The sequence below is a fragment of the Myotis lucifugus genome, unplaced genomic scaffold, assembly GCF_000147115.1.
Source record: "Myotis lucifugus unplaced genomic scaffold, Myoluc2.0 scaffold_101, whole genome shotgun sequence".
NCBI lineage: Eukaryota > Metazoa > Chordata > Mammalia > Chiroptera > Vespertilionidae > Myotis > Myotis lucifugus.
This window is the reverse complement of record NW_005871149.1, coordinates 3,415,464-3,437,736: the sequence shown is the minus strand read 5'-3', so window position 1 is coordinate 3,437,736 and position 22,273 is coordinate 3,415,464. Positions and strand designations below refer to the sequence as shown.

Sequence of the window (22,273 nt, the reverse complement as noted above, 5' to 3'; positions counted from 1 at the left end):
CCATTACGTCTGCACGGCGCCCACCCCCTGCCCCCATCTCCACGTGGCAACCATGTCTGCTTCCCTCCGTCCGGGACCCAGGGGGGCCCTGCTGGCAGCCCCGATGTCCGTCAGCCCCGGGGGGCCTCTCCCCTTCGGCTCCCAGGGCCTCGGAGCCACGTCTCCTGGGCCCCTCTCCCAGGTGGAAGGGCTGGGAGTCATGGCCTGGGAGGAAGGGGCAAGGATGCCCCCTATCTTTCCTTCTGCATTTTTCCGGGGAGACTGTCTTACGAGAAGCTGATGTCTCCACTTCGGGGCCCTCTCTCCCCCTTCTCTGCAGCCTCGGAATCTCTGTGGCCATTTTAGCTGTGAACTGAGCTCTCGGAGGCCCCTGGGGACAGACGCGTCCGCAGGCAGTTGTCCCAAGTTGGGGCTGCCTTGCGTCCAGGAGCCCAGGGCACCCCTTCCCAGAGCGGCTCCTGGCTGCCACACAGCTCACTGAACCTTCTTGGAGGAGGCACTGGCGGCAGGGATCCAGACGATCGATTTGAGTTTGATTCCCTCCACAGATTGCACTGCGCACCCGGTGCCTGCGCAGCGTGCTGGCCGTCGAAGGGGTGCAAGGTTGGCGGCGATGCCCCAAACCAGGGGGGTGGAAACCCAGCTGTCCCATGTGGTCCTCTTTACTACAGTCAGAGAAATGATGGTGCTGGTGGTGTTTTTTAAATATTTTCAATCCTCACCCCAGGGTATGTTTTTATTGATGTTAGAGAGGAAGGGAGAGAGATTGAGAAACATGGATGTGAGAGAGAAACATCGATCAGTTGCCTCCCGTACACGCCCCGAACCAGAGACCTGGGTACATGCCCCGACCTGGAATCGAACCTGCGGCCTCCAATGTATGGGACAATCCTCCAACCACTGAGCCACCGGCCAGGGCCCGAATGATGGTGTTTTCACACTGGGCAACACCAGGCCCGCGGCAGCCCAGGAGCTCACAGTCATCACAGTTGTCGCATGTGGGAACCTGGGAGGTCGGCTGGCCCAGTCCTCCCTTTTCACAGACGAGGAAAGTGGGACCCGGGCAACTGGTGACTTGCCCACAGAAAGCCCGCCCGACGGCATGCCCACAGGCTGCGTCTCGGCTGCACACTCAGCACACTAGACCGAGGGGTCTGGACTGCGGGAATGGCATCTGGGGAGGAAAACAATGAAACTTACATCGGGCAACTATCCCAATTGTGTGCAAACACAGCAGGGCCAGGAGCACATGGAACCGCTCTGAGCTGCCCTTGGATCCGGAGGCAGGGGAGACGCTGAAACCCCAGACTCCCTCTCCCAGTTTCTTCTCTGCTTCATGCTCACCGACCGTCACCATCTAAGTCATCTGCCCACTCTCGCACCTACCCCCTGACCCAGATGCCTGCTCCCCCTTGTCCCCCCAGGTCTGTGATGTGGTAACAGTCCCGGAACAAGAGGGCTTTGGGCCTGGGGTCCTCCGGTGGTCATCTCCAGTGACCAGAGACCTGGGGCCCCGGGGGTTGGGCGGTTAGGGACAGCGCCCCTCCCACCTGCAGGGACACAGTGGCCTTGGGGAGTGACCGAGGGGGTGGGGAGGACAGCTTCCTAGTGACTTCTGCCCTTCCAGCTTTGGGGGTAACTCAAAGAGCTGAACGCCCAGCTTCCTTTTCTTTCTTTTTTTTTAATGTATTGATTTTAGACAGAGAAGAAGAGAGGGAGGGGGAGAGAGAGAGAGGTTTGTTGCTCCACCATTTCTGCATTCTCTGGTTGACTCTCCTATGTGCCCTGACTGGAGATCAAACCTGCAACCTTGGCGTATGGGGACGATGCTCCAACCAGCTGAGCTGCCCGGCCAGGGCCTGCTGCTCCTTCTTACCCTCCCCCAGTATCCGCCCTTTGTCTTGGGGCCGTCTGTCCCCTTCGGGGATCTCCTTCCAGCCCCAGAGCAGGGAGAGACGTTTTTAGAGACGGTTCCCATCTGACAGCTACTCGCTCAATGCCCACACGTTCCGGCCGCCGTGGAGGCACCACTGAACTCGGCGTGGCACCCGGCCTTGCCACGCGCTCCCTGTGTGACCTTCGGTGAGTCACCGACCCTCTCCAGGCCTCATGCCATCGACTGCAGAACGGAGATCAGAGTGACACCTCCCGGACAGGGTTGCGTGAGGAGCCACTCTACAGAGTGCTCAGCACAGGCCTGGCGGGCGGAAAGCCTCTTAGAACGTCATTGCTCATTCTCAGTCTTCTTATTACCGAAGCTCAGGGGCCTCGGGACACGGTTGTGACGTCGGTGTGATCCCTTCCTTTGCAGATGCCTTGACGAGGAGACCGAAGTTCGGAAGAGTCACTGCGTTAGCCGTTCCCAGACCTTGTGTTCTTTCTGCCCCCAACTGCACCTGCCGCTGCGAGGAGACGAGAAATCAGGAAACGTGTGTGAACAGCCTTAAACCCGGGCCATGGTCCCGGAGCGCAGCGGGACCCTGGGAACGGGGCACGGATCTCTCGGGATAAGGCGTCCTTGAAGCGTCTGGGCCACAGAGGAAAGCAGGTGGTGACGAAGGAGCCGGAGACCAGTCAGCGGGTGGAGTGTGGAGTGGGCGAGGCTCCCCCGTCCCTCACGTCTGTCTCCGCCGAGGTCATGGTCACCGAGGCAGACCCCGAGCTACCTCCTGGCGGAGAGATGAGCTCCTGAGCCTGTTACCGGCCCGGGGCTCCGCACAGCCGCCCGCCCCCCTCCAAGGCTGGCCCCCGGAGCGTGTCTGAGAGACTCCCGCAGGAGGGGCCCTCTCCCGCCACCCCCACTCACCGCGCTGGGAAGCCTGGGCCTGGGCTGGCCATCCCAGGGTCACTGGACTAGGATGGGGGATGGGCCTGTGACAGGAGGTGCCCTGGGTGTCCTCTTCCGGCCCCATGGAGTCCTCACCCATCCCCCAGTCATCAGGGAACTCTTCCGCCCTGGGGAGGGCTCCCCAGACCCCCGGCCCCTCTACCGCCAGCGGGGCCCCGGAGGTGGGGCTGCGGGACGTGGCCTCGGAGTCCGTGGCCCTCTTCTTCATGCTCCTGCTGGACCTGACCGCCGTGGCCGGCAATGCCGCCGTGATGGCCGTCATCGCCAAGACCCCCGCCCTCCGCAAATTCGTCTTCGTCTTCCACCTCTGCCTGGTGGACCTGCTGGCCGCCCTGACCCTCATGCCCCTGGCCATGCTCTCCAGCTCCGCCCTCTTTGACCATGACCTCTTCGGGGAGGTCGCCTGCCGCCTCTACGTGTTCCTGAGCGTGTGCTTTGTCAGCCTGGCCATTCTCTCCGTGTCGGCCATCAACGTGGAGCGCTACTATTACGTGGTCCACCCCATGCGCTACGAGGTGCGCATGACGCTGGGGCTGGTGGCCTCCGTGCTGGTGGGGGTGTGGGTGAAGGCCTTGGCCATGGCCGCCATGCCCGTGTTGGGGAGGGTCTCCCGGGAGGAGGGGGTGCCCAGCATCCCGCCAGGCTGCTCCCTCCAATGGAGCCGCAGTGCCTACTGCCAGCTGTTCGTGGTGGTCTTCGCTGTCCTCTACTTCCTGCTGCCCCTGCTCCTCATCCTGGTGGTCTACTGCAGCATGTTCCGGGTGGCCCGCGTGGCCGCCATGCAGCGCGGGCCGCTGCCCACGTGGATGGAGACGCCCCGGCAGCGCTCGGAGTCTCTCAGCAGCCGCTCCACCATGGTCACCAGCTCGGGGGCCCACCAGACCACCCCGCACCGGACGTTCGGCGGCGGGAAGGCGGCCGTGGTCCTCCTGGCCGTGGGGGGCCAGTTCCTGCTCTGCTGGTTGCCCTACTTTTCTTTCCACCTCTACGCGGCCCTGAGTGCTCAGCCCACGTCCACGCGGCAGGTGGAGAACGTGGTGACTTGGATCGGCTACTTCTGCTTCACTTCCAACCCCTTCTTCTACGGATGTCTCAACCGGCAGATCCGGGGGGAGCTCAGCAAGCAGTTCGTCTGCTTCTTCAAGCAGGCCCCCGAGGAGGAGCTGAGGCTGCCCAGCCGGGAGGGCTCCATCGAGGAGAACTTCCTGCAGTTCCTGCAGGGGACCGGCTGCTCCACGGAGTCCTGGGTGGCCCGGCCCCTCCCCAGCCCCAAGCAGGAGGCCGCGGCTGTGGACTTTCGAATCCCAGGCCAGATAGCTGAGGAGACCTCTGAGTTCCTGGAGCAGCAACTCACCAGCGACATCATCATGTCAGACAGCTACCTCCGTCCGGCCCCCTCGCCTCGACCTGAATCCTGATGGGCTGCTGGACTCGCGGAGGGAGGTGGGGCCGGGCCGGTCAGGACTGCGAGGAGCGCCTGGTGGCTCACCTCTCCCCAGCCGGCGGGGGCTGCGGGGGCTCCGCACACGGCCTCTGCTTCGTGTTTTCTGGGTCGGGAACAGAGCCAACAGGATGGACATGTTTGCCTTGGACATGGCTGTGATCCTTGACTACTGGGGGAGGGGACCTGGTGAGATGGTGACGAGAGTCAAGGGTCACGAAGGTGAGAAGGTTGATGTCTCTCCACCAGTGAACTTTCCCCGCCTCAGGAAGCAGGGATGCTGTGAGGGTAGGAGCGGGAGGAGGGGGGGCGGCAGGCCGGGTTTGGAGTAGTCCTGGGGACCCTTTAGGACATTTCATTTTTCAGGCTAACTGTCCAGGGCAGTAACTGTCCAAGCAAGGTAAGAAAATGACCCACGTGGTCTCCTCTCCTGGCTAGGTTTCAAAAGAACTCTCTCAGCCCCGTGTTTCGATGTGAGTAAATAGACCTTTTTCTAGTTTTAGGCCTGCGGTTTCCTTAAGGTGAGAGGACCAGCTGGGCATGACCCTTCCCTGCCAGAAGCAAAGGGAAACAGCAGTCGGGGTGCTGCTCTCTCCTGCCCTCTGGGAACAGCCCTTCTGTCCTGTTGCTCCGTCTCTCTCCCGCACGTGGGGCATCAAGCTGGGGCTTATCTCTGCAGAAGCAAGAACAGGACAGGATGGCTCTTCCTCCTTGTCTTTTAGGACGAAGAAGTGGAAAGATTGGGGGTTGGATGGCTGAAGGTGGGGGTTAGTATTTGAATTGCTAAGGTGGTTGGGTACAGAGAAGCTAGGTAATCTAATACCATAAATCTTTTTCCCCCCCTAGGACTGGCCTCCCTGATCTCTCTCCTCATGGCCGTGACCCACCTCCAGCCCCTGGACCATCGGGTACAGAGACTAAGGTTGGGAATGGGTTGGTCGGGTGGGGTTTCCGTGGTCCATTAAACGCCTCCCTGCTCCCATTCATCGCTCTCAAAATTAGCTTCAGTAACAAAGACTTAAATCTCTCTCCTATCGGCAGCCCTGGGTTGGAGAGAGGGCACAGGAGTGGGGCTCAGCTGTTCGCTGGTTGAGACTGTAGGAACGGTGTTGGTTGGCATTGGTGGCGGTATTCTCACGGGCGGGGGAAATCATTGCAGACTGGACAGGGCATCCACCTGGGACTACTTGTCCATCCACTTCCCTCAGCCGAATCAGGTAACATTACAGGGTTGAGGCAGGACCAAGGGGGTGGTGTGGTCTGTATTTGAACAAATGCCTGGCTCACTGAGCATCAAAGGGGAAGGTGGCCTGGTGGGAGTGGGACAGTTTCCCCTTTGAACAGCCAATAAATACTTTTTATTACAAAAGTTATACTGATATCAACATTGACTCCTTTGGTTGGATTCAGTGCATCGTAGTTGAATACCCACAGAGAGGATGTGAAGACACGGTTTTCAAGGAGTTCATAGTCTAATTTGACCAAGTACCTTGTATTTTTTTAAAATATATTTTATTGATGTTTTACAGAATGGAAGGGAGAGAGAGTTAGAAACATCGATGAGAGAGAAACATCGATCAGCTGTCTCCTACACACCCCCTATTGGGGATGTGCCTGCAACCAAGGTACATGCCCTTGACCGGAATCAAACCTGAGACCCTTCAGTCCGCAGGCTGACGCTCTATTCACTGAGCCAAACCGGTTAGGGCAGTACCTTGTATTTTTAAAGACCATTTACCATCTGGTAAAGCCTTATAGAGTTCTGTGAAAAATATACTGGAGGCTAGATGAACATGGTTCTAACTTCTGAAAGTTCTGTCCGTTGCAGCAAGATACTGGCACAGAGGTTTCCTGCCGATTATGGAAAGTGTGTGGGTTGTAAATGAAAACTTAGTTGAAAAAAAAAATAATTGATTAAATGAAAATGGGCAAACAGCTTTCCCCCTTTAGATCTAGGAAAATTTCCAGGTTTTTGTCTTCCTAGTCTAGCGCCTATTACATTGAAGAAATCCCTTAGATACTATATACACCCAGGAGTCTTTTGTGATTGCAAAACATATCCTCCTCTCCCTTCCCTTTTAAGATAAACTCCTAAGGGTGGAATCTCGTTCCTAGGTGAGGGAAAACCTCTTCCAACATCATGATCTGCAGTAGGCCCTGAGCACTGCCAGCAGGTGGCAGTGTGAGCCAGTGGAAATAGGAAAGGTGCCTCTGTGTGTGGCGGGGTGGGAGGGGGTGGTGCAGGGCCCAGGAGGGGGGCATTAAACATTGTCTGGGAGCCATCTTGTTCAATTATTTTGCCTTTTTCTTTGACTTTGCCCAGCAACCCTTCCTCCCCATACATCAAAGGAGAAAATTTTAAGTGCAAGGATGACTCTAATTCAGGCTGAAATTTCCTGACACCTGTGATCTCGCTGGCGTTTATTACAGACTTTGACATACAGACTTTGACATATGCTGGTTCGTTTGCCTTTTATTTTTCCCCAAGTGAATCATGAAGGAGATAAACATTTCTCTTCTCTTATGCTAAGAACTTTCCCAACAGTTTTTTGCCATGACCACCTTCCAGGAGTTTTCTCGTCGCCAGGATTGCTTGGCCAAGTTCCATATGTAATCCTTAGCTGGGAAAGTTGTTCCTGGAAACATTTGGCCCCTAATCCCCTGAGAATCAGCAGGTTGAGACAACCCTTCTGTCGCTGCTTTTTCCTGCACCCTGGTGGTGCTGGGGTAACTCTCGAGCCTAGATGAAGGCCTTCTGTTGTCAGGTGTCCCCAGGTAACACCTTACAGCGGCGTGAGAGAAAAGGGGTGAATCTGGGAGTCACACAGACCTACGTACTCACTGTGTGAACTTGGGAAAGATGCTTAACTTCTCTGAGCCTATTTCCTCATCTGCAAAAGTGGGGACAACATTACCTACCTCACAGGGTTGTTGTGAGGATTAAGAGATGACATATGGAAGCACCTAGCCATACCTGGCAAGTAGGTACTCAATAAATACTGGTTTTTCTTCCCTTTCCTCTTGCCCCTTTTCCCCATTAGTACTGATTATGGGAAAACATGTCCCTTTTATTCTAACAGTCATTAGGGAATGAATAGGAGTCTTGTCAAATTTCGAAAAAACTGGTATAAAGTTATGGGGGTGGAGGCTGTCTAAGGTGGCTCTCGTGGAACCTTTCTAATTATTGAATCATCACCATATAAACCTGTCTTATATTCTAAGGCTTAGGTTATGTTAGGGAAATAATTTTTAACCACAGGAAAAAGCTTTTGGGGCTACAAGAGTTCCCCTCCCTAGACTGTATGGTGGAGAGTAGGTGTGGGGCTCTTGGGAGAAGAGGTAATGTAGGGTCACCTTCGAGGTAGTACCCAGGATTATGAGTGGAAAAGGCTATCAGCCTGGGACTTTCATAGGGGATTTATTAATTTTCAAGTGATCCTAGAACTGAAAGGCCAGTTTTACTAGAACTTCCCTTTTTGTGTGGCACCGCAACAGGAAATTTTAGGAGATTCACAGGGTGCACTGGTTTGTTTCGGGTGTGGGGCTGAGGTTGACTAGTCCGGGTAGAAGTGCTAAGGCCCCTAGCTGCGGGGCGACGACGGGCTCATCCCGGGAAAGGCAGCTATGGAGGAACCACCCGCTTACCTTCCAGGGAGAGTCTGCCAGCGATTTCAAGGAGCCCTTTGCCAACAACGCAGTAGCTGGACAGTTCTCAGGTCCACACAAACCTGCACGTAACGGCCCAAGGACCAGGATCAGGAGGCGGCGGACGGAGGGGGAGAAAGGGATCGCTCAGGTCCCAGGCACGGTCGGCCTGACAGATCGCAGCGGTGAAGCGTGGCCAGGACCCGGCTCTGAAGTCTGCTCCCATCCCGTAGACCTGGCTGCGCAGACCCAGGTGGAGAACGTGTCCTACACTTGGCCAGGGACCCCGGGTTTGACCAGTGAGAAATTCCCAGGCGGGTTACAGGTTCTTATCAGGAGTCCACCCCCCAACCCTCATCCAAAGCGGGGATGTGCCCTGGGGAGGGCGCCAGGAACTGAAGCCAGTCCCCGGTTTTTCTGCATTTATTTAAAAATGACAACCGAAAACATGCAAAGGGACTAAGGCGAGTTCCACGGGACCGGGACAGCCTGCAGAACCATCGCCGGGATTCGCCATCCCCCACCCGTACTTCCGCTTCCGGTTGCTCCTCCAGTTTCCCCAGCAGGAACAGTTCTAGCCGTAACGACCGCGGGGCGTTTCCGGAAGTGTCGTAAACGCCGGATATCCGGTTTCTCCGGGCGCTCCTGGAGCTGACCGAGAGGGCCGCCGCCCAGCAGCAGACGCCGACTCGGCCGGCCGACCCGCAGTCTCCGCGGTGCGTGAGTGAGCCCGGGCCTGGTCCCCTCTCCCGCCGCCGCCATGGGCTGCACGTTGAGCGCCGAGGACAAGGCGGCGGTGGAGCGGAGCAAGATGATCGACCGCAACTTGCGTGAGGACGGGGAGAAAGCGGCGAAAGAAGTGAAGCTGCTGCTCCTCGGTGAGGGCCTGTGGGCGGGGCCGGCGGGGCTTGCGGGGAGTCCTGGGCACTTGGGGGCCGTGAGGGGCGTCCGGCCGGGCTGGCGGGGAGGACCCCGAAGCGGGCGGAGGGCGTAGCGGGCAGGGGCTCGGGGGTGGGGTCGGCGGCTGAGCCTCCGCCGGGCGGGGTGCGGGAATCGGGCTGGCGAGGGTGTGACTCCGAGCTGGGCTGCCTTTGGCGGAGAGTTGGGAGCGCGGGGAAATAGGACGGTCTTGGGTGCAGAGGAAAGGCTCCTACCGGAAGGGAAGGGGCTGGGGAAGGCTTGGCACGGGGGTTGGAAGGTGTGGGTAGCCAGGAGGACGGGGCACGGTGTGGGGGGCTTGCGAGTTCGGAGCGAGGTGATATACTTGATGGCGGGGCAGAGCCGGGGGGCTTGAGTGGTGAATGTAAATGGAGGGGCTGGGCCAGAGCGGTCGCAGCTGGCCCCGCGGGTGACAGAGAGGGGCCTCTGAGCAGCAGGGCAGGTGGAAGGCTTACCCAGTCAGCGAAGGTGTGCGGTCCAGCTAACTGACAAGTTCTCGGCATAAAGGGAGAGTTTGGTTGCAGAGGCTGTCTATGTTTTTCCACCCTTTTTACCCTCCTAAGGTTTTATCACCCCTTCCCTTGGTTTTGCAAAGGGGAGATGGTGTGAGCCGAGGAAGTGTAAGGGCTGCCTGGCCTGAGGTTGGTGTCCAAGGACGTGGTGGACAGTCCAGCCCGCGTTGGCGGGGCTGGTAGTGGGTAGGGATGTGGGTTATCTTAGGGTCCATTCAGGAGCCAGACACATTTACTGTCCAGACTGGGACAGACTTCTGGTGAGCCGTTTTCTCTCTCTCTCTCTCTCTCTCTCTCTCTCTCTCTCTCTCTCTCTTTCTCTTTTGGTCCCTTCAAACTAAAAACATTGATTTCAGGACTTCCTGTTTATTTTACCCCCACATTCGTTTTAAGTGGCTTTTAGGTACAGATGCATTTTACTCAGCGTGATTAGTTTAAAAAATGTCGGAGAGGCTGGCTTCTAGAGGTTCAGTAAACCCTATAAAGAACCCTAGCGTCAGCTTGTCAATAAATCAAGCCAGTTGTTTCTTTATAAGTATTTTCTAGGGATCTGTTGGAGAAGAAGTAGGAGTCGTGGTTTCTGTAAGCGGTAGAACTTTATTTTTTTAAAACAATTGATTTTTGAGGAAAAGAAGTTGTTTTAAGAGAGGTGCTCCACCATCACCTAATTCTGTGCTCCAGGCTGTGCTGGGTGCCCCGTTCCTCTCCTCCTGTTAACCTGTTTGGTGGTTTGTAGGTTGAGAAGCCCTGGTAACAGCTTTCTGGATGGTGGGGGCAAGTTACACATGAGAGCTTGAGCTTCCAGACTGCTGACCTGATCTTTCAGAAAGCATGAATTCACGTTGTAGTTCTAGACAGCCGCTCTCTGTCTAACAAGTATCGTTTGGGAATGAGCATGGTCCCTGGCACATGCTCTTTACATACTATTAATACTGGGCAGACCTTGCTACGTGGGGCTTTTCAGGTGTTTGATATAAATCACAATACTCAGGGCATTAGCATGGTCTGTATTGATCAGCTGGTTGTAAAATTAAAGGTGTCTCTCGTCTTCTGGGCGTGTTTTGATTTATATTGCCCATCAGAGATCCCCTCAGGGCATTAGCCTATTGTAATACAGTTGCAAACTGGGAGGCTTTCCTCCAAGTGGCTGGATTTGACAGGTGGAACTTGTCCAAATGTCTACAGAAATCTTTATTCAGGACCTTTAAATAGTGCATTTAATTAAGAACAAATTGAAACCTATGATGACTTAGGGAACCTCAAAAGCTGTAAGTAAAAATCGAAGTACTAAAGCATTTGCTTTCAATTTTTATCAATTTCATTGTTTTAAGTGAGATTTTTTAATATTCTTGAGCAAGTTTAATCAACCACTTCAAGTAGGTGACAGATACAGATGCTCTTGCTGGAACCATATCATGACGCACATATGAAATGCCAGTTTTCTCCCTTGCTGTTTCTATAAGCAAAATGCACCCATCACAGTATACAAAGGATTTTCCTTGTGCTGTAGAATACCTCCTGGATGTCCATGTAAGTCGTTTTTACTTCACTGTGAAGCTGTCAAGTGTAGTCTAAGTTGCGCTCTATTTACTTGCCCTTGTCTCTCCTGGCACATAATAGGTGTTCATTAAATATTACTGTATTTTCTTCCTCGCAGGGATATAGTTTAGCACAGTGATTAACAACATGGGCTCTGCAGTCAGGCTGTTTCATATTCTAATTCTCATTCACCAGCTCTAACCTTGGGAAAGTTTTTTACGCAATTCTCTCTCAGCTTCCCCATCTTTTAAAATGGAGAAAATAGAGGTATTTCATAGTATTGCTGTGAGGATTAAATATCGTAATAATGTGAAGTAGAACACAGCTTGGTACACTGTATTAGCTCAATGAATATTAGTTATTTTTGTTTTTAAGTCAAAATGAATGTTACAGATTACAGGTACTATGAAATTCAGATTAAGAAACTAGTGTGGGCTGAATTAGTTAAGGAACACTTCCGTGTTATAATTTTTTTTATTACCTTTTATTTGAATTTCCTTTAGATGTATTATTGGAAGGATCTTGATATGCCAGATGAGTGTTTAATCATAATATTCTATAGAAAGACAAAATTATATTTTGCAAAGCTTTCCAATCAGAGTGCAGTACATAGGATGGCAAACAGGTGTGCTGTTTGCAAACTTTTAAAATAGTTTTGAAATTTTAAATCATTTTTATAATTTTTCATTACAACAGTTGAAATGGTAATTTTGGTATGATTTCCTCTGTAAATTTTCTGAATTTGGTATTGAAAATATTTCATTTGGAAGATTTATACTAATTAGTATTTAATATCATCTGTAATACTTTGTGTTTGATTTTTCATGTCATAATTTTATGATATATAAAAAACATACCCAGCTTACCTCAATAAGCCTCACAAATATTATCATTTTCAGTGTGTGCCATGAGGTGGCACAGTTGGGACGCACTGGTATAATGGACAAGAGCACTGCTTTTGGAGTCACGTAAAACCAAACTCAATTCCCACCTCCATTTATTAGCTGTGAGACCCAGAGCATGTAACTTAACCATGTGTGTCTTAATTTTCACACATGTAAAGTGGGAATGATGATGTCTATTTTATAATATGAAATGAGATGATGTATGTAAAATGCTCAGCAAACAAATTTCAGTAAATGGTGACCTCTGTTATTACAGTGTGAAGCTTATCATTTTAGCTACTTTTTTCAAAGGTGTTTCAGGCAGATATCGAATTATTTTTCAAATATTAATATACCCTTTTTAAAGGTCTCCAAGGAAATTTAATAAATATCAATCCTTTATGGTGAAGAAATTAAATATTATCACTTAGTTTTGTAAGTTCTTGCCTGATCTACTCCTGTGCTATCTCCAGATTTTCATTTCTTGTAGTTCCTCTTAGCAGATCTTGAGCAAACATACAAAGTGAGGGTGATGCTTTATTCTTTAGGATTCTGCCAGTGGTGGCATGGCAGAAATTAAGTTGCATGCAGATAGTTGGAATCATCTAATTCACTTAAACCCGTGTTATACAATCGATGATTCACATTTAAATATCTGCGTATCACTGGCTGAATCTGCTCATTAAAACTTAGGCAGTCCTTTGATAAGTACCATATTACATTATGTCCTCATAGGATGATATCCTTTGCAGAGTTTGCCAATTTTTGGCATAAGATTCATAGACAGTTGTTAAATTTCTTGTGAGGATGCATCTTGTTTCTGAGAAAGAAAAAAAAACTGGCATAAAAAGTAGAAATTCACATTATAAAAATAGGTTTGTTTTTTTATAAGCACTTACTGTTCTTTGTGTCTTTTATTTAAATGCACTCATCATTCTGCAGTCTGACAATGAGGTCCTTTTTAGGAATTACAAGATTGTAATCTTCCCTGAAGAGGCTAATTCTGTAGTGATGACAGAGAGCAGGGTGCTTAGTACTTATTAGAATTTATAGGGTATGTAACCTTTTAATCAGGGCTGCATCTGTGTTGTTTTAAAAAGAATGTTTAGCCTATTAAACTTATGTGCAGTATTACCAAGAAGTCTTTTAGTTTTGTGGCAGTTGTCTCTATGAAAGTGGTTCCTCTTTTGGAGAAGGTTGTTGAAACCCGAAGACCTGTGTTCCTTACTCAGTTCCTCCCCATGGTGCTGAGCCTCATCCCCAGTTGCTGGGAAAGGAAAAAGGAGTGGATGGGTCTTGGCAGGTACTTCCTCTTTTCCCCCAACCCTCTCTTTTCCTTTCTGGTTTCTTCCATGGCATGCTTTAACAAACAAACAAACAAACAAACCTGGGGTTATATGATTTTCCTGGGGAGAGGAGCCATGGATTCGATCACAATACTTGTTCTTTTCCCACAATACTGTCTGCCCTCCATTCTTTAAAGTCCCTCATTGGGACCAGGAGAATCAGTAGCTGTGCAAAAATGGAAAGTTGAAAACGCAAAAGAAAAAACCTAGACACTGTGAAGAGTCTTTAGTTCCTCTTTTAGAGGACAGTTTTTTACTTGGAATTTTGAGAAATCTCTTTCCTGTACTTCAGATGGCTTGTCTTTCTCCTGTTCCCCCAATGAATTCGTTACCTACAGGCCACCGCTTCCCTCAGGTTGATAAACCCCATATAGAACTTACCTCCCCACGTCCCTTCTCTCCCCAAGTCCACCTGTTGGGAACTTGCCTGTTCTGGCATCATCGTTCTCAAGTCTTCTTGGCTGAAAACAGATCTAGATTTTTAACTCTCCTCTTGCTCTCATCCTCATAACCAGTCAATCACCAAGTCCTATGACTCATTTGTTAACCAGATATTGGAGTTACTGGACTGTAAAATGTTGTTGTTACTGACTGACTTAGGGTCTCATCATTTTCTTTTTCTTAGTAAATGCATTTTAAAAATATCCCAAAGTTCCATCTGTTATGATTACTATGCAGTTCCCTTTCCTCCATGAAACCTTTTTGATGTTCTGTCCATCTCTTTGAAATATCATAGTACTTTTTATGTCTCTTACAGTCTGTCTTCCTAATATTATGATTATTTTTATACTTACCTGCTCCTAACTACATGGTCCTTGAGGGCCAACAGGACTAGGTATTTCTCATCTTTATATTATAAATAATGCTAAGGTGTTTTGCCTGTAAGGAACAGGAACTTTCTCACACTTGTCCCAATCAAGGAGGAGTTTATTGAAAGGATACAGTGGGCAACTTCATAGGCATCAGACATCCAAAGATGGACAAGAAATGAATAGAGCCAGGTCCCGTGTGTAAGGATTGTGATGCGTGCTCTCTCCCTGATTTCTCCTAGGACAGAATAGTCATTTGTTCTCTTTTGTTGGTAAGTCACCTCTTCAGATCAGCTTTCTCTGCTCACTTATGACTTCTTTGGCCCTGCCCATCCCCACCCCCAATTTTCAGCTTTGGCTTACTCTGACACCTCTGGCTCACACACTGCCTGACCTGGTGGTTAAGTGCTTCATGTCATCCGAGTCAGGTTCCCATGATCCCCATTTCAGGTTCCTGGGAAAGAATGTCAGATTGGCTCAGCCATGTCAGGTGCCCACCACTGTCTAGCCAGCGGTAGTGGGAATATGGCAGGATTGATGAAGTATTATGAGTTCCGTAAGTCTTACCCTTTCCAAGACTGGGGGGGTCAATTTCTCTATTAAAAAGGCACTAGGGGCCCAGCGCAAAATTGCGGGAGACCCAGGACCCAGAGTCCTGCAGCTTGGTGGGACCCAGAAACCCGCCCTCGCCTCCGATCAAGTCCTCTAGAGTCGAGTCCCGCCCACCTGTGCCCACCCCGCGCGCACAGCCTCCTGCTGACTGCTCCTTATGGCGTGATGACCACAGGCTTTTTATATAATAGTTGGATAGAGAGTTAATGATTAATAGATGACAATCCTACGATGTAGTAGACACTCATTAAATACAAGTTGGAATGAGATGAAATATTGAAGAACTAACTGTATCCCTGCTTTAGCCCTAGCTGGTTGCCGAGTGGTTAGAGCATCAGCCCACAGACTAAAGGGTCGTGGGTTTGATTCTGGTCTAGGGCACATACCTCAATTGCAGGCTTGATCCCTGGCCTTGGTCAGGGTGTGTCCAGGAGGCAACCAGTTGATGTTTCTCTCTATCTCTACTCCTCCCTTCCACTCTCTCCCAAAATCAATGGAAAAAATATCCTGTTTTTCATTAATTCACAAGAACATGCCTGCTAATTCTCAATATTAAGTTGTCATTTTGTATGGTTGGCAGATGTAATTAAATTCAACTTGAGGTAGGGTGCAGGATTTTAAACTCCCATTATCAACACATCCAACTCAGAATAGTTATTTAATTACTATTAAATAACCGAATTCACCTTGATTTAATTACTTTCTATTTTAATTCAGGAGCTAATTTTTTAATGTGTATAATCAGTACAGGATCTGTGCTTCATCATCCCTGCTTTTTCCTTACTTTTTTCCCTACTATTTTTATGAGCACCAGAAAATTGTCCAAAACTAAGGGAAGAGGTAAAACAGACTATTTTGCTCCTTGTTAATAATCTTGCTTATAGGTTTTTTGTTTGTTTGTTTGTTTGTTTGTTTAGGGAGTAGGTAAAAACATGGCAGGGCAGATTGCTCATAGATTTGAGCCATCATGCTCTGTCTTATGTTTTGTTGGCTTAGTGTAGTTTTGTTTTATTAGGGATTGGGATTTGTCGGGGAAAGTGGGGAAGGGAAGAAGAGATGCTTTAAGTACCCAGGAGCGAGAATGTTAGCCACAGAGACAGATGTCTAGAGCAGTGGACTCTAAATTTGTTCAGATCACTGGAGTTTGTTTTAAAATTTAAACAGAATACAGAAATAAAGAGACTGAAAACTGGGAGCTCAGTCCTAATCGCTGAGCTTCAGTTTCCTTGTTCTGCATGAGGTCTGATCTCAGGGTCCTTTGTCTGTGGAGTTAATATTATCAACCAGGTGGGGTATTTTAGCAAATTATAAAGAGGGCTGTTTTTGCGTTGCTAGTTCTCTTATTCTTGAGTTTGATCAAACTTAGTTTAACATAAAGCTGTTTAGGAAGACAGTTAAAAACTGAGGTTAAAAACCTGAAAGACATAAATTACATAAAGTGCCCATAGTTTAAATGTTCAAGAGAATGTAAAGAAAAGAAATTGTTCTAGTATTTGATTTTAACCTCCAGTTTTTAAACTGTCTTACTTTTTGGTATATTTCTTTTTCAGTGTTTAGCAAGTTAGAGTTAGTTATCTTTAAGCATTTATCTATCCAGGCTATCCTGTTACCTGCTTAGCAATCATCTGTATCATTTCTGTAATTCAAGCTACTTGAACTGAGTAACATTGTGTTAGGATCCCTGTTTAATCATTCTGGTTTTGATACAGTGCTCTGTGTAAATGAAATATCCTATTTTCCATGATTTGCTATTAAGTTGTAACAGAAATGAATATATCTAATATGAACTAATCAAAGAAGGATTCCAAAAAGACCAAGTTTGTTTGACATGTCTATGAAAAATGGCCTAATGATCTTAGACAAGTTTCAGGAGGATGTAGACTTCAGACATGAATTCCCTTTGATTTCCAAGTTAGACTTGGAAGATACTTAAAAGTTTAAGAAAGATTGTTCAAGATTAGCTGAGGTATTAGTGTTTATTGTTTGCTTCTTTTTGTCACCAAGTCTATTCAAATGGTTAATGTTTTTAATATTCATACGAAAGTCTTAGGTTTTTGTTTTTTTAAGTGATGTTAGTATTTTACATCTCAGAATTGCTTAACTTAAAAGTAGACAGTGCTTTAAATTTTTTCTAGCTGCTCATGGTAACCTACAGCTGTAGAGTCAGGCATGTCTCACCATGATCAAAACATACACTCTATTTATATATTTAAATTGTGCTTGTATCTTCTGCTTTGTTCAGGTGGCCTGAGGTTGACACGTACTATACTGGTGATATAGGAACCTTTACATCAGAGTTCTTTAAAATTAGTGGGGTAGCTTGATTCTTGTCATCTTATAATGAATCTTTCTGTAATGGTTGGGTTTAAAACTAAAACAGTATTCCATTGAATTCCAAAAACTTATGATGGAAATGTTGCACTGTCCGTGGCTTTCGTTTTAGTCATGTATTGATATCCCTAGTTTTAATTTTTTTTTCTTATTAAATGGATAGTGTTGTATGGAAATGGATTTTGCCTGGGACCTTGGAAATTACATTTTACAAATTACCCTAAGTTATAGAAAGATGGTTTCAGAGTAACATACTTTTAGTAGAGCATGTTCCCTCTGTTTCCTGAAGTTAAAACATGGGAATCATTAACTTCAAAACAGGGCTCTGTTTGAGGCAATGCTGTAATTGCTACCATGATTTACATAGTTAATGTAGTTCTGATGTCTGCGATTGATAGTGCAGCCTTAAACACTCCATGGAAGTGATTTCAGTGTTGAGGTACGCATTTTGGGAAATAAAATATTGAACTCCTTCAGTTTAATGATGGAAATCTCTTACCATTTTGCAGCATTAATATAGCCTCACATATTTTAGTTCATTTTGGGTTGTTAAAAAATAATTTCGTTTCTTCCTCTACTTCTAAGAGAAGTATATTTCTTATTCTTTTAGTATTTGTGTTATGATGGTTGTAATTAAAATCCACATTCATGCCCTAACCGGTTTGGCTCAGTGGATAAAGCGTCGGCCTGCGGAGTCAAGGGTCCCAGGTTCGATTCCGGTCAAGGGCGTGTACCTTGGTTGTGGGCACATACCCAGTAGAGGGTGTGCAGGAGGCAGCTGATCGATGTCTCTCTCTCATCGATGTTTCCAACTCTCTATTCCTCTCCCTTCCTCTCTTTAAAAAGTCAATAAAATATATTAAAAAAAAATAAAATAAAATCCACATTCATGTCCTCATCAGTAATTGTAGTTCTTTCAACTTTTTCTAGACTACTTAAAAGTTTTTTTTAATACACTTTTTATTTTGGAATAATTTTAGATTTATAGAAAAGCCACAAGACGGTGCATAGAGTTCCCGTAGACTGTTCACCTGGTTTCCCTTAATGTTGACATCTTAACACAGCAGTGGTACGTTTGTCAACACTGAACTTCACACTTGATTGGGACTTTAGCAGTTTTCCACTAATGTTTTTTTTCTGCCCCAGGATCCAGTCCAGAGCACCGCATCGCACTTGTCAGGGCTGCTTTCCGTTGAGCTTTTTGGCTTTCGGTGTGGCACTGTCCAAAGGAGGCTTGTTTGTTAAGCTACTTATGATCAGCTATCTCTGATCGTCTTATATGTGCTCAGGTACTTTCCTAGCCTGGAGATTACAAATAACCGAGAAATAGAGCTCTGAAGCAATTCGAGCTGTGGAGATACACAGTAAACAGTGATAATACATGTGGAATGTGGTTACAGAAGGAGTAGCCAAGGTCTGGAAGGAGGTGGGGAAGAGACATATCAGGAAAGTCCTCCCAGAGGAGGCGATGTTCGAGATGGACCGTGAAGGGTAAATAGGAGCTCTTAAGGCAGAGACTGGAGAGAAGCGCACCCAGACAGAGGGGTAATAGTGCGCACAAAAGCTCAGTGATATCTGTGAGCCAATGACTAGGTTTGCCTGGAATGAAGGGTTGGTGTAAGAACGGAGGAGGTGAGGCTGGAGAGGTATGCAGGGATTAGAAGGGTGCTCATTTGAGTATTTTACTTTCCTATCTCACAAGAAAATTTTGAGGCGGGGCTAGTAAGAAATGTACCTTCGCAAAATTAGTGTTCAGTGATGTATGTGTACAAACCATATAATTTAGGGTTAACATCAAATGGCTTTTTGTTGACCTGCTTTCAAAGAAGTGAAAGGAAACTTACTCACCAGAAGCCAAAATTAGAATACTGAGGCAGCCAGAGGTTAATCCCCTCCTTGCTCACAAGCGCCTGCTCCCTCCAGCATTCTCTTTATATTCCGCAGAAGTGAGGAGGAACCACACTTGTCCCACTCACATGGCCAGTTGCCCAAGGAGAACACCGGATCTTTAGCAGCACTCAAGTTACTCGTTCATGTTCTCAAGTGATAGTGTTTTGAGGAGAGCTATTCGGCTAAGTGAGCTGCCTCTTTTTCTCTCTTAATCAAACCAACATCTTCCTTAGGTGATTTATGAACATTAAAGTGGCTGTTAGCTTTCTGCTTTATAGTTTACTAGTGGCCCGGTGCATGGATTCGTGCACATTGGAAGGAAATTAATTAGAAGGTGGCCAGCGGGGGGCCAGGCTAGCAGGGGCCAGACACACCCTGGAACCAACCTCCCACGGTCCCTCCCCCACCAGATTTGGGCAACAGTGCCCAGCAACAACATAACTCATGACCAAAGGTGGAATCGTGCGGCCCTGCGAGGAATCGGGCTCCCTCCTCTCTGGTTCCGGGTGCGTCACCACCACAGCTGCCAAGTCACTGCAGCTCCTGCGTTGAGCGCCTGCCCCCTGGTGGTCGTGTGCGTCATACCTACCGGACAGTTGGACAGTCGCTTAGCCTTTTATATATATAGATAAGGCTTGTAAAATGATAGGATTGTCCATGTAATTGGAGAAAGATGTGAAACTGTACAAACCATATACTGTTGTGTAAGGCAGGCATATTTTGGTTGTTAGGGTTTTGTTTTTTTTTAATGTCCTCCCCTCCCTTATTGCATATTCACCTTCTAGAAATATTTCATGGAAAAGTAATTGATGATAGGAAGAGACCCAGGTGAGTTCAGAGATGACTGGGCATCTTTAATGTTTTATGCTGGGTGATAGCTGCACAGATGTTTGTTTTGTTACACATATGTCACAATTATTCCCTTTTATGTATTCAATATTTAATCAAACCAACTTAAGATTTTTTTAAAGGCCAAAAAAAGGTAATTGATTCTAATTAACTTAAAGCTACTTCCATTCAGTTTTTATTTATTTGTATGTTTTGTTTTGCTCACAAGAAATAGAAAACGGATTGAAGCCAGCTCAGAGAGTTGGGAGGGAACTGTTAGACTGGAGAGAGGTTTTCCGGGAAAGCAGGAAGAACGGAAGAGTCGGGCCGTGGGAACTGAGGCAGCGCTGGCATTGGCCAGGCTCCTGTTGTCTTCCCTCTTTCGGCTTCTTGTGGCCTTCTTGTCTCTTCCTCTCCCTTCTGTCTCCTTGGTCCCATCCATTCTCTTTCCCCACCTTCTGTCTCTTCTCTTGTGTGCCCTCTCTCCTCTCTCGTGGCGCCTGTACGGCTCTCTGCACATCTGTCTATTCGCTTTTCTCTAGGCCAGCTTCCCGAGGCCCTTCCCTTCCTGACGCTGATGTGCATGAAGGCCCCCTAATGGCAGCCTGGGTTTTTCACACATTGCAGCCTAGTAGTTCAGGATTCCTTTTTCTCCATTTCCTTGTACAGCGTCCTCAGTTAATCTGACTGGGGGTCCTACTCATCTTTTGGAGCGAGGTCCAGCAGGGTGCAGGTCCTTGTCAGCTTTGCCTGGGTGACTCCTGCTTCAGGTATTCACTTCCTGATCAATCACAGGGAGGGAGTGGCCCAGATCATGTCGGCCATTGCAAGTTTTATCAGAGATTTCTTATATACACTTCAAACCTTTTGGGCAATTGTTTTCTAGAAAAATCTTTTCAGAGAAGAGACCGTTTTCTCTGCCCCAGTCACACTCACTGCCATCTTTTACCCTTAAGCATTCATTCATTTACTCATTCACTGCACAGATATTTAATGAGGACTCACTGTGTTTCGTGCCCTCTCTTGGGTGTTGGGATACGGGGTGGACAGGACAGATTCAGAGCAGCTTCACTGAAGTGGATGGTGGGTGCGCGGGAGCTGGGATAGACCTAGAGTGAGATGTAGAGGGAAATAGGGGAAATAGGAGAGGGTTGTGAGTGAGTCCAAATTTATTGTCAGGTATAATTGCGGGTGAGAGGTGAGGGCATAGCCAGGAATGGGTGTGGGGCTGAGTAAAAATAGCAGAGGAATGGAAATCTGTTTCTGTTAGCTGCCCACATTGAAAATTCCATCCATTGCAACTGGCATTTGCAAAATGTGATTAGGTAACCATTGAGTCTCATGGAAACTCAAGCCATTCATCATGCCCGCAGTTATGTGCCTACCTGTCCTAGATGGAGGCTAGATACGGGGGGTGGGGGTGGGGGCGGGGGGTGTGCAGGGACACACAAAAAGAAGGCACTAAGTTGTGCTTTGTAAGAGCGCTTTTGAGCATAGGACTACTGGAGACCTAAATAAGTACAAACCCAATTCATTACATTAATTTGACCAAATAATTAGTGTGACATCGATGAGAGAGAAACATCGACCAGCTGCCTCTTGCACACCGCCTACTGGGGATGTGCCCGCAACCAAGGTACATGCCCTTGACCGGAATCGAACCTGGGACCTTTCAGTCCACAGGCCAACGCTCTATCCACTGAGCCAAACCGGTTTGGCTGCAAGGATATTTATGTGCAAAGGCTGGGCAGGCTTAGAGGGACAGTGGGCTGGGTGGAACAAGGCATTCTGACACTTTAGGCCAGTGATGGCGAACCTATGACACACGTGTCAGAGGTGACACGTGAACTCATTTTTTTGGTTGATTTTTCTTTGTTAAATGGCATTTAAATATACAAAATAAATATCAAAAATATAAGTCTTTGTTTTACTATGGTTGCAAATATCAAAAAATTTCTATATGTGACACGGCACCAGAGTTAAGTTAGGGTTTTTCAAAATGCTGACACGCCGAGCTCAAAAGGTTCGCCATCACTGCTTTAGGCTAAGGAAACTTGCTAATTTCACACGAAAAGCAGTTTCTAACTTCTCCCACGAGGTCATAAGTTCCTAAGCTTATCTGTATTTGAGGTCTCTGCCCAGCAGTTTCTGACACATACAAGAAATGCTTGTGAGGGGGAAAAAGACTGAGAAACAATTTTTATTTGCTCCGTGACATTTTTCGCATCTGTAATTCTGCTAACCTTTTCTTTTACTGAATTAGGAAGTGACTGGTTGTTGTATTAAGAATGATACCTTGAAAAGCATTCTGAATGAAATGTCATTTTCACCTTAATCTGAATTTTTACTGTTAGCTACTCTATGCCTGTCAATAGAAAGGCATTCTGAATGAAATGTCATTTTCACCTTAATCTGAATTTTTACTGTTAGCTACTCTATGCCTGTCAATAGAAAGGAATCAGTGGGAGCCATCGATCATCGAACGAGCATGGCCTGTGGTCCTGAGATCCTTAGTTAAGGATATTCATTCTTTAAAGAACAGCAGCTAACTTGAATATTCTGCCAGTTGGAGATTATGTCATTACAGAGCCCCCTTGAGCAGGAATAGAGGTTTGCTGCCAGACACCCTTTCCTCCATGTTCTGCGCTG

General features: G+C 47.8%; 2 protein-coding genes across 2 annotated transcripts in view; both read left to right on the top strand.

The window, feature by feature from the left end:
• Positions 1 to 2,847: 2,847 nt before the first annotated feature.
• On the top strand, positions 2,848 to 4,324 carry GPR61 (G protein-coupled receptor 61). Its single transcript, XM_023757125.1, has one exon. It carries the CDS (start codon positions 2,911 to 2,913, stop codon positions 4,264 to 4,266), a length of 1,356 nt encoding a protein of 451 aa, XP_023612893.1. The 5' UTR covers positions 2,848 to 2,910; the 3' UTR covers positions 4,267 to 4,324.
• A 4,252-nt stretch (positions 4,325 to 8,576) lies between these two features.
• GNAI3 (G protein subunit alpha i3) overlaps positions 8,577 to 22,273 on the top strand; it is a 37,453-nt gene continuing 23,756 nt past the window's right edge. The window contains exon 1 of the mRNA XM_006092582.3: positions 8,577 to 8,812. Within this exon, the coding sequence (XP_006092644.1) occupies positions 8,695 to 8,812 (118 nt within the window). The 5' untranslated portion in view covers positions 8,577 to 8,694. The remainder of the gene's footprint in view (positions 8,813 to 22,273) is intronic.

Coding starts and splice junctions, on each gene's coding strand:
- GPR61 (XM_023757125.1), top strand. CDS start 2,911: ATGGAGTCCTCACCCATCCCCCAGTCATCAGGGAACTCTTCCGCCCTG.